Source organism: Chaetodon auriga, chromosome 14 (assembly GCF_051107435.1).
Source record: "Chaetodon auriga isolate fChaAug3 chromosome 14, fChaAug3.hap1, whole genome shotgun sequence".
In the NCBI taxonomy this organism is placed as follows: Eukaryota; Metazoa; Chordata; class Actinopteri; order Chaetodontiformes; family Chaetodontidae; genus Chaetodon; species Chaetodon auriga.
In genome coordinates this window covers 3,490,098-3,505,051 of record NC_135087.1, presented here as the reverse complement: position 1 = coordinate 3,505,051, position 14,954 = coordinate 3,490,098, and the positions used below count along the sequence as shown (strand labels likewise).

The following is a 14,954-nucleotide window of genomic DNA, read 5'->3' as shown; positions in this document are numbered from 1 at the left end:
AACACGACGCCTCCTTCAGGGCAAAACGGGAGTTATTAAACCGTTCTGTTACTGTAGGAGGCGGGAAGTTAATAACTCTGAGAGGCGGGAGGTGTGTTTTCCATATCTGTGCGTGCGTCGGCCTTCAGTCAAAGAGCTGCGACGATGACGAGCGCTGAAGGAGAAAAGGCAAGAAACGAAGATGTGGCGCCCAAAACACAACAGCTCTGTTTGGGACCTGCAGCTGACTTTTCCTTCTCCTCTCGTGTGTCTTCTGTTCGCCTTCCTGTTTTTCATTCTCATTTTCCCCCTTTGACAAAAGGAAGTAACGCGTTTTAAAAATGGACCAGTGATTTCAGATAAGGACAGTGGGAGGAGCAGGTGGAGCAGGTGGAGCAGGTGGAGCAGCCTCACGCGTGGAGCACAAAGCCCAAGAGAGCAGGCAGCGAGATAATTTCAGGCAATTTTAAGAAAAAGCAAGGTTTTTTTTTTTTTTTCTAATCAATACCCGAACTCTGCCTCCTTCCTTTTGAGACGTAGTCAATTCAGAAGTCCCATTTAACAAAAGGCGCGCTGACTCCTGCATCGTGGCTCATGTGTGCTTCACGTTCAGACTCGCCTGCTCGGTACCGTAGCATCAATATGAACACAGACGTCACAGCTGCAGGGGCTAACTGAGCAGCTGTAGATAGCTCAGGGACACGGAACAATCGCCATCGAACGGCGGGGAGGAGGGGGGTTTACATTTGGGGACGAGCGGCAATTAGAGGCCATGGATTTCTTAGGCAACGATCACAGAGGATGTTGCACCGCTGCCCCGGCTCCCCTCGCACACATCAGCCTAATCACTTCAGTCAATCAGTGAGTCAGGCGATCTATAGGAAGGCTGTTTCACACGAGCTCAAGGCGCAGCGCTGCCAAAGGGACAATCGTTAAACACTGGAGGGTTTTCTCGCCACCAGCTGTTTCGCCGCGTGTGTGTGCGCGCAGCCGCTTTGCAACTGGAGGAGTAATTAGCTGGAAAAGTTTCAATTGGCGCTGGCTCACGGTCCAGCCAGCCAGCGTGGATGGGACGTCGCGGCGGTCTCGTTTTGTACTCGGCCACGCAGCCACAGAGGCCGGAGGGGCGTTTGGCTCGGCGGCCAGATGGCCACCGAGACGGGCGGAGACAAAGCTGGCCACAGAGAAGACAGCGGCAGAAGACACAGAGCCGATTAGAAATGTCACAGACTCTTCAGATGGGCTTTGGCTGCACGGCCAGCTTCCTGCGGCGGATCCTCATTAAAGGAAGACTGAACACGCTGTTAGCCTGCTCTGAGGCTGCACCGCGCAGGACTCCGCTCACTCCGGCCTCAGCGCCGAGCCGTGAACACGACAGCAGGCGACAATGGGCTACAAATGGGTACAAGGGCCCGGAAAGTCGGTACTTGGAAGTGTGTGTGTGTGTGTGTGTGTGTGTGTGTGTGTGTGTGTGTGTGTGTGTGTGTGTGTGTGTGTGTGTGCGTGCACGCGCAGCTCAACATGTCCAGTTTGTTCCTGCCTTCAAAATAAAACAATACAAAACAAAGAACAACAATAACTTAAGGAAAAGGAGGATATAGAGGGTTGCAAAGTCTCTGGATTTTTCAAAAACTACGAGACGAGGATCTCTTCTAGCAGCAAGCCGTGGCCGCCTCGACTCGAACGAGGCGGTGTCGACAAATGTAAAATGTTTTTTTCTGGGGGGGGAAGGGGTGAAGTCGGCACCCGCTCTGTCCCTCCCTCCCTCCCCTGCTCCCCCTCTTTGTGTCCAGGTTCTGTCCATCCCCGTAGGAGGAGAGGGAGGGGAAGCCCGCCGAGGCTCCAGACCACCGGGCGACTCGGCCCCGCGCCCAAAAGTTCCAGTTCTGCGTCCCAGTGTGCACCTCTCCCCGCCGGAGCGGAGCTGGCGGAAGTCTCTGAAGGAGGGGGCCGAGGCGGGGGCTGATGGGAGAGAACTGGGTGGTGGGGTGGTGGAGGAGGATGGGGGGGCGGGGGGCGGGGGGGGGCGTGGTCAGATACAGGTGGATGGCTGTGCGGTGGGCTGCTGTTTGCGGTTCCTCAGGCCTCCGGACTTCTCTTTGTAGCCCACACACATCTGCTGGGAGACGTCCACCAGCGCGCTGGCCACTGCCAGACCTGCACACACACACACACACACACACACACACACACACACACACACACACAGAAACACACACACACACACACACACACACACACACACACAGAAACACACACACACAGATTACAGTTAGGTGAAGAGAAACAAAAACAGTATCAATAAAGTAAAGGTACACATTATGTACTCAGACAGTGATCGTCATAGAAATTCTGATGCATTACAACAATCTGCACCTTCATGAAAAAGTATCAATTATTCAACGCGTCCAACTTTTCCTCTTTGATCAACCTGATTGATTTTCTGTGTTTTTCACTGCGTTTCTTCCTCCTACTCCTTTTTTTGCAAAGCATCATGGGTCAATAACATCCATCAACTCCGTCAACATTTCCACTACAAACACACAACATGCACAAAGCCCAAAGAATCACACACACACACACACACACACACACACACACACACACACACACACACACACCGATCATTAGCTTACACCACACTTCATTAGAGTGTATTAATACTCCTTGAGCCATGAAATTCCAATAAACTCCATTTATTTCCAGTGATGGATGCATTTACCCCGATCAAGTACACATCGCCAGAGGCAAAATACAAACTCCAGCGGGAGGAAAGGTGGCTGGGATCGCTTCGTCTGCCCGATCCTCTTCAGCTCAACAGGCTGCAGCTATTAGCTCGTTTCTTGATCTGGAAGCGGGTGCAGGACGCTTCAAAGCAGCCGAACGAGGCTCAGATACAGGTCGGGGATAATCTACAGGGCTGACCTCCTCTCGGCTGATTGGACGGCGACGAGGGTGGCCATTTTGGAACGAGCTGAACTGTAAACAGATGTGACGCCGGCGGCAGCCCGAGGATTCGAAACGCGACGGCCGGATGGGAGAGGAGTAAAAAGCACGACGACAGGAGGCCCTCGCGGGCAGGAGACGGTAGCTAACATGGTCTCAACAAAAGCCGCCCGCGGGAAAGCTCTGCCGAGAGCCGGGGCGGTTTTGTCATGACAAAAGGACTACGTGGTAATTAATCAGGGCCTGGGGCGCTCTGATGGTCTGGGGACTGCTACTGTGGGAGGCTGTGAGACAGAAGAAATACAGAACGAGAAGAAATAAAGTTCTTGTTTGAGTCCTTGAAGGAGAAAACAGAAAATTTAAAAAGAAAAAAAAAAGGCAAGTGCCTCTCAGACTGTCTTAAAGAGAAAGATAAGGAAAACAGATGAAGGACGGATGGGACTGTAAAGAGAGCAAGTGACAGAGCAGACGATGAAAGGACGTAATGGGCTCAATTCTCGGCGCTATCAGACGGTCCGGGAAACAAAGAGCGAAGAGGGAGAGCGCAGGGAAACGCAATAAAAAGACACCAGACTGCACTTTAAACCCAGACCTCACAGACGCGAAGGAAAAGAGAAATCCAGATGAGAAATAACAGAGCGGCGAAGAGAAGAGCTGCAGCGAGCCTCTCAGCGCCGACAGGCGACAACACGCCGGCAGAAAGACGACGAAGGGGGGAAACCGGGATGAGGCGGAGGGCAACAAACGGGCTGCAGCCTCCAGGAAGAAGGGGAGACGAGGCGCCGCAGCATCTTTAAAAACCGATGCATCCCTGTCACATTAACGCCGCCGCCACCCAGTAATTACTGCAAACAAATGGGACGGCGGTCAGGAGGAGTTTGTTGTTGTCTCTCCACCCATAATCCCTGATTGTCCTCCTGCGTCGTCAGTCCGAGGTGCTGTTTCTCCCCGTTTATCGACGAGGATTTCACCGCAGCGTGAGAAGAAACGTTCCAGAAGGACACGCGTGTCAAACGATGACGCAGAAACAAAATGAATCTTCGCGTCAAAGCGTAATAAACAGCGCCGAGGCTGACAGAGAGCAGTGATTATTCTCAGATTTAACGTCTAAGAGCACGTCCACGCTGCGAGCGTGGCTGGATTAGCTGCAGGGCTAACGCTGCCCCGAGCCCCTCCGACCTCCACAGCTCCTGCACGTCTGGACTCAATGGTTCCCATTCAGCAGACTGCAGGAGACCAGCCAGTCCACCTGGACCAGGTTAGTTAGAGGAAATTTGATTTAAAACCCTTCAGGAATATTCATAACATGAGCACAACGTGGCTTCGATGAAGACACGTCTCAGAGGGAAGCAGTAATCCAGCGTGTTGATGCTGAATCACTGGACTGAAGTTTGGAGACAGAAAACTCATCTTTCTGTTACGTCTTGGCCTTTGATCCTCTCTTTTTTTTTTCAGTCCTCAAAACAGCATTATTTTTCCTCAACAGCTCTCCGAAGTGGATGAAGCTGGAGACGCTGCCCTCACATTTCAGCCGGGCTGCAGTTTTCCTTTGGTCTGCGCTCCCTCATTGTTAATGCCAAAACACAGGTGCTGATAATAACACAGGTACTGATATGTGTTTATGTTTGTGCCATCAGACGAGCACAGAAGAGATGTGATTGGTGGACTGCTGCACAAATGACTGTTTACGTGCTTAAGAGGCAGCATTTATGAGGCACAATCACACCACTCTGACTTATATTTACAGCTGTTTGTCAAACAGGAAGCGATAAATCATGGTGTGAATCAGAACCACTAAACTGTGTTCAGCTACGTTTAATCAGGATGAAACCGGTTTCACTCGCAGAGAGCATCCGGCCGGCCGTCCCCGAGTCCTCGTCAGATGCCGAGTGTTGTTTCAGTGGCGACTGAGAACTTTTTGAAAATGAAATGAGTGTTTTCTCCACTTGACTGTGTCCAATTCTGAAGAGCAGACAAATACAGAACAAAAGAGGTGAAACATGTGAGGGGAGCCGAGCGAGGCTGTGAGCCGGCCTTCCTGCGCTAAAGCTTCAGAAGACAGAGGAAGGAAGGTGGATCAACGCGAGGATGTGAAGCAATCATCAAAGGCGGATGAGGAAAATGAGCGACGGGTCTTACCGGACTGTCCTGGAGGAGGGATGCCGCCGGTGCCTCTGGGTAACCGCACAAAGATGGACAGCACGGCGGCTTTGTTGCCAAAGCAAGGCTCGAGGGCGATGGGCTTTGGGACGGACTGTGGAAAGAAAAGGAAACAGAGAAGAAAAAAAAAACAGTATTACACATCACAAGCCTCCCAAATCCCGGCGAACACGCGGCCTTTTCAAAGACTGGGATAACAGAGGCTTTGCTGGTACTGTTCTTGTTTGTGTCAGCAACATGCGCCGAGGAAAAAACCCTCCCGCCCCCCCGCTGAGATGCTCATACTGATCGGCGGGCGCAAATTGATCCCACCCCACCCCGCCCAAAAGCCCCCACTGTGCACAATTTCACGACAACGCCGCCTGCGTGCAGCGCCGGCCGCGGCTGGATATGGAGTGGCGGCGCCGGGAGCAGAGATTTGTGTCGGTGGCGCTCTCCTGTCGCCGCAGGCTGCCTCACACGCACGACTCCCTGATACCAATATCTCCTGTTTATCAGCAACTCATCCATATGTGAGGATGACTTTCCCGCCTGTAAACACTGGCCAGATCTGCTGCCGCTCGCCTCGTACAATATTCATGGGTTTACCTTGACGGAGGATACGGATATGGAGAACGCCGCCGCCTCACCCGCATACAGATGGCGTCCTATCTCTCCCTCGCCATCTCTCTTGCTCTATTCTTCAAATTCCTGAGCCGGACAGGAAACTGGGCCATGGCATGGTTTCACACACCCCTGATGCTGCATCTCAATTTACTTACACACACACACACGCACACACACGCACGCACGCACGCGCGCACACACACACAGAGTTCAATCCCTTCCTACAGCAGGCTTTATACTCTGGAGAGTTGAGCTTAACGCCCCGAGTGGATATGCTGCTGGAGTGTGACACACACAGTTTGCACACTCGCATCCAACTGTGTATACACACACTTGTCGGTGTTTCACACATAAACACACACAGCGCGCGCACACACGGGGAGCCGGGCAGTAATGATATTCAGGCTCTGACCCATTTTACACAATTATTCTGTGCTCCATCTCTCAGAGGCTTACCTTTCATACCGGCAGGATACACAGGCTGTCACACAGGTAGCTGGGGAGGTGGCACAAAGACCTGGATGCCCGTGTGTGTGTGTGTGTGTGTGTGTGTGGATACAGTGGTGCTGATGTTGTAACAGAGGGGGATTCTGTATTTGTTTATGTGCCTGCAGATGTGTGTCTGCCTGTTTTCACACGTGTGTCTGCGCAGATCTGACAGAGAAGGGCGTTTTATTCTCCGTCTGCACCGCGTGTGTGTTAACGCATCCTGTCAGACACACACTCATTTTTCATGTTGGTAGATGAATAAGACCCCACGTCAGTTTACTGTAAGTCTCGAGGCTCTTCAAACCCTGCGGTGCGTTCAAAGGCTGGACTCACAGCTCCGAGACACACGGAAACATCTGTGGGGGTCTGTACAGTGAAGGGCGTTATGGGTAACAGTAGGTCGCAGAGGAGCCGACGCACACAGCTCCAAAAACTCATCATCATCATCATCATCATCATCATCATCATCATCATCATCATCATCATCATCATCATCGTCATGCAGGTTTGTGTCGACTCTCCGGAAGGAAAACGTAACCTGAATGAACCCACTGTAAACTTTCGGTCCCTGAGCGAACAGTTTGGCTTCCTCTGATTGGACGGTCAGCGGGAAATACTGATTGGTTAATCAGCGGGCAACGTGCTAATTGGCGTGTCAGCTCAGGCGTAAAACAGGGTCAAAATTCGTGGTTGCAGCTTGTAGTTTGTATACTTCAGGGTCACATACGCAGATGGGAAATTTGAGCGCCCGCCTCTCCGACTGAGGGAAACCTCGCTGTTCAAAATATTCGTGCACAAACTTCACTTCCACATCCAGAAACTATTTCTAAGGCAACAAAACTTCTTGTACACGTGTAAATTGTATGACCTTTCATTGACGGCAGCTGCTTACAGTGCGAACACCCAGCGTGACGCTTTACATGCAGCATGTGAGCCAATAAGAACAGAGAATCGTCTGGACGCTGTGGACTGAATTCAACCAGGCGCTGGATTTCATATTCCATCAGATAAGTGATGAGAAAATTATTAGTGAATCTACGATGATGATCAGAGTTGTACAGCAGGGGCTAGCAGCGCTATCTGTAACAGCACTGCCATCTTTAAATAGGCTGTTAAGAGACATTTGTGCAAAGATGCTCATGTTATTGAGCCAGAAAGTCTTTATTTTAACAGATAAATAAAGCCAGCAGCTCTACAGACACCACGTCTGGAAGTATGTTACTGTAATTGCAATACGGCTGCACGTCTGAGGGGGTGTGTGATTTCTCTCTGCAGCCGAGAACCGAGAACTGCTACGTCGATGCATCTTTGGATAGAGGAGGTTATTAGGGGGTTGCGTGTGTGTGTGTGTGTGTGTGTGTGTGTGTGTGTGTGCTTTGCGTGCATTCCTCTGAGCTGGCAGCAATTTTCAGCTGTGTCGATCCTGCGCTCACACACATGCAGCGTTACAGCCCCCTGAGGAACTGACGGGGGGAATAGTTCAGATGCAGACAAATGGGTTCGTGGTGGGACGGACTCGCCTGCTGGAGACACCGCGGTCGACCCGGCAGCGGCAGCATCAACAGCACGGAGAAAATAACAAATACTCAGACACATGTTTGGATACCAGAACTACGGACGGCAGCTCGACTGTGACACGCTGGAAGTTTAACAATAAATCATCAACGCCGCGCTCCGACTTTGAGAAATAAGCCTGATTAACGCAAACAAACGAGTCCAGAGGAGGAAAAGAAGGGTCACTGCTTTGTTTTATGTCCTCTCCATCTTCAGCTCCCTCTCCCTGATCATCTGCCCATCTCTCGTCAAGACAAGTTTATTCAAAAAAGGCCAAAATTAAGACGTTTGCCCCGAAGGGCTTTACAATCTGCACAGCACGACGCCCTCAGACAAACTTTCACTTCCTTCTTTCCTCTCTTTCGTCTTCCCTCATTCCTTTCATTTGTGCAGTCTTTTGGAGACGTCAACATTAATTTTAAAAGAAATGTTAATGGATTTTAATTATATATGCAAAATATAATGATAATAATTAGCATAAACAAGCAAGACCGTTGCTGAGAAGACTGACAGCATCTAATAATCAGCTGCACTGATGTATTTATCCTGTTTAGCAAAGGAAAAAGAAAAACATACAGGAGGATAACAGGGCGAGGGAGGAGGGAGGAGGAACGTTACAGACGGGTTTTATGAAACAAAAAAAGTGCTTTTAATTATGAGAAACACGAGAACAACTCCACCGGTGTGAAAGAGAAGCTATAAATCATCTTACCTGTGGTGAGACGAAACAATATGAAGCTATCAGAAGTAATGTGACGGACATTTTTCTTCATAAACGCTTCACCCATCACGTCACACGCATGCATTTAAATGACAAAGGTTTGTCTTACGTGAACTGCTTGAACGAGCACCACAAAGTGGGCCACCAACAGGTCTTCTTTTAGGAAGCTTAACGTTACATGACAGATGCTTAAAGGTTAAGATTTCAGTCCTGGTCGAGGTAACGGCGATAAATGATAAAAAGCTTTATTTGTGTTCATGTAAGAAATGCAGCTCAAATCAGCTACACTCAAGTTTTAATGGATGAGACCAAAGAAACGAGCCGTGCCATCCAAAACGATGACGCTGTCGTCCTTTACGTGAAATGTGTGCATGCTCACCGCTGCGTCTTTCCTTTGACTTCAGTGCAAACTAATACTAAAGTCCTCCATAGAGATCAATCCCAGAGTGCAAACAGCACATCTGAACGGCTGGAAATAAGCTGTTCATTAAATATTTGGTCTCACGTAATGAAACTGGTAATCTAAACTTTAATAAGCAGCTATTTGTCTGCACCTGTTGCGTTCCAGAGCGAAGGTCATCAGAGAGCCGCGGTGAGGGGCCACAGACTCCTCTGGTTTTATTTCCTAATTGTCAGACGTGTCACGACAGAGGTGTGGTTAGAAAGCAGCGGCAGAGACGAGACGCTCTAATTAGGAAGTGTTTTTTCTTGTTTCTTGAATTTGTTTAACGATGGAAAAACTACAATAACAGTAAATTTAGAGTCGCACGAGTTTGGCTGAGGACAGTGTGGGACACCGTCAAAGCGTCTTCTGTCCCGCTCGTGAAGAACTTCACAGACGCTTCCTCAAAAACTCACGAGAGATGGTAGGAGTGAAGCAGACGAAAACATCCTAATTAAACACTGACGCAGAGCAAACTGCAGTTTTGTTTTCCATTTGATTGCAGTAAAAGACAAGGCCGTCCCACAGGACAATGAGACATTAATGTCACTCACAGCTTCATGTGATAAATGAATGATGACTCAATGACCAGATAAGACAGGCTGGCACTCGGTGTGAGGATCATTTCTTTCCATTTTCAGCTGTCATCACACGCAGCTTACATGGACTGCTGAGAAACAGAATAAAAATACCGACAAGAGCTCCAATACAACATTAGGTGGTGCAATATCACACTTGGCTAATTTCGCTCCTCGATCCCTTGGTACAAGAAAAGATGAAACAATTATTTTGGCCTTGCCAGGAGCCATCCAGCCAGGCCTGGTTTGCTCCAGTCCACAGGTCTGCTTTGCCTGAGGCGAAATGTATTTCTCATCCAGTGTGTTTACAATTGGAAAAATGAAGGTTGCCAGCGATAACCTGAACACATCTGTACTCTACGTGTAAAAAATAAATAAATAAGAGAAGACGAAGACTGGCAGCTTTTAATTTTACACCTCAGGGCTGTTGTAAGACTTGTCTGCCAAGTCCAATTTCCACTGCAGCAGCTGCGAGCTGCTCTCAGGTTCTCGCTTGTTTACGCACTCGTCTCTCATTTTCTAACGCCGGCGTCTCATATTCAGACCGCAGTGCGAGTCGGCACACGCTGAAAGAGACGTGCTGTCAGGCTGATGTGATGTGGGATGTGACAGCGGGATCATTTCGATTTCAACGGTCCTCTTTGCTGATCGATTGCATCGAGCGCCCGTCGGTTCGACTGCCGTACCCGAAGCACAACCTCAATTTCAACCTGAGGGTACAAGCCAGGTTCTCCACTTCCTGTTTTTGGCAAAAACAAAACAGAGCGCCCTCGAAAAAAACAAAATTTATCTCCTTCAACACACATGTCCACTTTATTTCGTCCTGAGTTTAAAATAAAGGGGAAAACAAAACAAAACACCTTGGAAAATTCAATTATCCTTCCTTTTAAACTCTTTGTGCATGTGATTTTTTTCCCTAAGATGTTTGCCAAAGGTAGTGTCTTTTCCCGTGGTCTTCTTCAGAGGCGGCGTGTTAATAACATCCCCCAGCAGATGCCTTTGTTTTATAGCGCTGGAGCCCTCCCTTCGACTCCCCCCTGCCCAGCCTCCCCCACCAGCACCACTCCGAGAGTTATCTAGACTGGCCAGGCAGAGCGGCGAAAGGTTTTGTTAAATTACCTCCAGTAATTAGCTCAGCACGTAGGATCACTGCTGAGCCCACACACACTCTCACTGATGTGGGCATACGCTGCGGCTGCATGCTGCTCCGCTTTCATCCGCTGCATTCATCTCTACTTTAGCAGCAGCTGGGGATGAGTTTCCCCCCGCCAGCGCCGAGCGCGAGTCAAACTCCCCGTCGCTGTGACTCACCAGGTACAGCCACTTCCACGGAGCCAACTTTGATGAGTTTTTATTCAGTTGGCTTCTGTTTACCCAGGAAATGTTTTGTCAGCCTGTAATAACAACGCCATGCTGCAATGTATTTCAACTAAACACGGCGGGAAAATGAAGACAAACAAGAAGTTTGAGAGGAATTTGGTGTCTGAATTTGGACAAATCTCAATCTGAGAAATGAAGTTTTAATCATGTGACGCTCTGCAAACTGATGAAGAGCAGGTTAGCAGCGGTCACATCCAACAACAGCAGAGCGCGGGAGCAGAAAACACGGACTCAGCGTGTTAAGAAACGTTGTGCTCGAGCAGGTGAGAAGCCGAAAGTCTGAAACAAATGAAAACACCTTTTGTCTTTAGCGCCGCCTCGTCTTTCTCTCGCCTCCTTTCTGTTTGTGCTGTCGGTGAAAATTATTCATGAAAAGCGCCGGCGGCGGCTCCCTGCGACAGTAACTGCAAACATTTCTGCTTCCCAGAACACTTCTGGACTTTCCTCTTTTCAGGTGCCACAGAAATACAGAGATGCTAAAAATAACGAGGCAAACAGCTTCCAGCTGGACGTGAATAAACCTTCAGACGCTGGAGGTTGACCCGACTCGTCTCTTCACACCATCACGTGGAAAATGTCTAAAAACCCAAAACCCAAATCTTTATCACACACCGATCTATCAGACATGGTCATAACTGAGCATTCGTCTGGGGTTTTGACCTTTGACCTTTCGTTTCTCACCTGCAATCCTGAAAAATAAGGTTATCACACGTTCGCAGGTGATATGAAAATCAGCTAAATGCATCTAATGGAACGCATTATTACAACAGGTGGAGGAGAAGCTAACGGTGCACCACAGTCAAGTCAGATAAACCAAAATGTTTTTTTGTTTTTTTTTTGTTGCATGACGTGTCGCCATTTTCTCTTGTCTCGCGGTATCTATAAATAAAAGCAGAGCAGGAGGCGTCACAAAGGTAATCATCTGCCCGTGATGCCGGGGCCGCGAGCTCCATTTGGCTGAAGCAGAGTGAATATATCTCATCTGCGGAGCAAGTTTGGACTTCCCACAGAGGCTATAAATAACTTTAATGATCTTCAGCCTGCTGTGCGGCGCCCGGCCTCCCGTACGCTCCCATCGCAGGTCTTAATACACTACAGCAGCATCCTGATAAAGCAGCACGGAAACAAGGGGAAGAACCTGCCCCGAGTCGCTCAATCTGAGCCGGGAGGAGATAGGACAGCGTGTGCTCACTGTTTGAGCCTGTGAAGGCGGAGAAAGCTGAGGAGGAAGATCTAAATTGGATCTCTGCTCCTGGGCTGCTCCTGCCCTGATGGAGAGGAGGAGAGCAGGCCAGGAAGAATGGAAGAAGAGGAGTGGAAGAAAAGGTAAAGCGATGGAGGAGGAGGAGGAGGAGGAGGAGGGGGTGGAGGGCGGCTGACTTCCACAGCGAGCTGCATCTTTCCTTTCAGCCCACACAAACATGCAGAAGTACACAAAAACGCACACAGTCGCACAAACAGAGGCAGCAGATAAGGATGCAGAAAAGCCCAGACAGCTGATAGGATCAGTGACGGGCGTGTAAATTAGAGGAGAACACTAGAGGAAAGTTAGGATGTGAGACAGGAGACGAGAGAGGGGAGAAGAAAACACAAAGAGAAGACAAAAGAAGAGAAGAAGAAAAGTGCAAGTGAGAAAAGGGAAAAAACTGAATGAAATTTGAAAAAAAAGAGAACATGAATAAAGTGAATGGAACAAGACAGCGAACAGAGAAGAAGGAGAGACGAGAGAAAGACGAATAGAAAAAAGTGATGAACTGAAAGAAGACAGATGAAAGGAAGAGAAAAGTAAAAGGAATGAGAGTGGAGCAAAACTAGAGAAGAAGAAGACGAAAGGATTTAAAAAAAGGGAAGAGAAGAAAAGAGAGAAGATGGAAGAGTGGAGAAAAAAAAGGAGAAACAGGAAAGAAAAGGGACGATAAAAACGAGAAGAACAGAAGAGAAGAATCCAAGATCAACTGAGGTAAAAACAGGAGAGAAGATAAGAGAAGTTCAGAAGGAGAGAAAGAGATGAAAATATGATAAATCCAGGAAACAGAACAGAGAGGAACTAAAAAAACATGAAAGAAGAAGCGCAAAGAAAAAGAGGACAGAAGAGGAGGAGAGGAGGAGAAAAGACGTGAGGACGGAGGAGGAGTGAAGGGGCGGGATGGCGTCTGCTCCTCCGGGGGCCCTGCAGCCTTCGCCGGGAGTAACCTTGCGCTCGGGAGCCGAGCCCCTTGAGATGCATGGCCCCTGTCAGAGCCGAGGGGCCCCCGAGTCACCCTCCCGAAACGGCCCCATAATTCTGCACCGCATCTGCATTCGGAGGTCGTCCATCACGAGGCGCTCAGTCACAGGTGAGCCTGCCCGCGGCTCCGCGCCCGCCGAGCGATCCGCTGCAGAGTCTAGAACTCGACAACTCCTGCTTTTAAATGTTCTCTGCTGCTGCCTCTCTGCTCAATATCTGCATGTAAATCTGCTCTCGGTTCCTTCAGCGCCGCCACCGCCGCCGCCACCGCCACCGCATCCGGCTCCTCTCTGCAATAAAGTCCTCTTACGCACCGCCTCCGCCTGGGCTCGATCTTAACGTTTAAATCTACTCTTCACTTCTTCATCGGGCTCGAGCTACTTTTAATTTGCCCTGCTGATTCTTCTTTGTGCTTAAATCTGCTACGACGCCGCTCTGCCTCACACTGTGCTCCAACTCTTCATTAAAATCGACTCCATAATTTCCCAAAACTGAGTCTGGTCAAAGATTCTGCCCTCATCCTGATAAAAGAGAGGCCGATAAACGCTTTAACTGCATCTGAGAGCTGCAGCTTTGAAAACGAGACGTGTCTGGGGGCGTCTTACCGGACCTGCGTCTCTACTTAAGGCTAGCGGCCGAGGCTACGTGAGCAGCTGCTAGAACGTTCACCACAGCTGCACTTCAGTAGTCATAGTATTTACTTTATCATTAAGCCGATGATCAATAATCGATTCTGGTCAGAAAAGGGTTAACTAATATAGGTGGAACCAACCTGCTGGTCCTCCAATGAGCTGTGACCTGATTGGTCTAAACCCTCAGCATGCTTGTCTGAGCTGGAGAAGCACGACAACACCAGCAGCTGCCCACAGCGCCCCCTGCTGCACAGCTGCTGCAGACGCACTGCCGCTGTTTAAACGCTGCTCTTCGCGAAGCCGCAGATGAACGGCGAGCCTGCGGCGATGCGCGGACACACAAACCACCCGCTCGTCTTGAGAGGTGTGCAGCGGCGCAGCTCATTTTAATGACTCGAGATACTCTCATCTGAGATTTCCGCCTCCGCACTCTGAGTTTGGTTTGTTGTGCTCAAAATACTGAAAAAGTTCATTTTAAAAACTGGAGAGCAGACGAAAGCTCAGTGGAAGCGCTTTGTACCTGTGGTGGAAACGTGCTGTGACAAATGCTTTGTTAATGCTTAATCTCTTCATTTGGTCTGTTGTTGTTGTTTAGAAGACCTCGCAGCTCTCCTGAAGCCCCTCGTCTGACTGTGACTCCACTAATCCCGTTATTATCAGACAGATATTTCCTCTTTACATGGAAGTGTGTCTTGTTTGCTCCACAGTACAAATCTGATGTCTCGTTCCTTCATCACAAGGTTCAGAATATTTACGCTCTCAGCCGAGATAACGCTGTCGTGTCAGACGGAGCGGAGATTTCTTCATTCGACGCTTCTGAAGAAGTAGTCCTTCTAAAAAGTGTTTGTGTTATCCAGACTGACTTGGACTGTTTCTGTAAAGACTTTTTCAGCAGCACGAACAAAAAGTCGACACGAGCTTCACAGAAACATATCTCCAAACCTCGGCATGGCTGCGTCTCGTTATTAGCGAGAAAATGTGTTTTTTGTGATTTGGCCGAATGGAAAATCATTTTTTTAAGTGCAGAAAAACAAGATGTATTATCTCAAACCGAACAACAAGAACAGCAACCAAAAGCAATGAATGCAAAGTGCCATAAAGTCAAGTTTTCATCCAAAGCCACACACGCTGCGTGTCTGGGTTTGATTTCCTCAGACCAGTTTTTGGGTTACTTTGATTTAACGAGGCTGAAAACTTTGTCTTAAATTAATATTTAACGTTCAGTTTGTGTCGCTGCGCT

General features: G+C 49.0%; 1 protein-coding gene across 1 annotated transcript in view; it reads right to left on the bottom strand.

Moving 5' to 3' along the window:
• Window positions 1-475: 475 nt before the first annotated feature.
• Window positions 476-14,954, bottom strand: part of atrn (attractin) — a 114,625-nt gene continuing 100,146 nt past the window's right edge. Inside the window, exons 28-29 of the mRNA XM_076748178.1 lie at window positions 5,065-5,179; window positions 476-2,136 (exon numbers count right to left, since the gene is read on the bottom strand). Coding sequence (XP_076604293.1) covers window positions 2,012-2,136; window positions 5,065-5,179 — 240 coding nt within the window. The 3' untranslated portion in view covers window positions 476-2,011. The remainder of the gene's footprint in view (window positions 2,137-5,064; window positions 5,180-14,954) is intronic.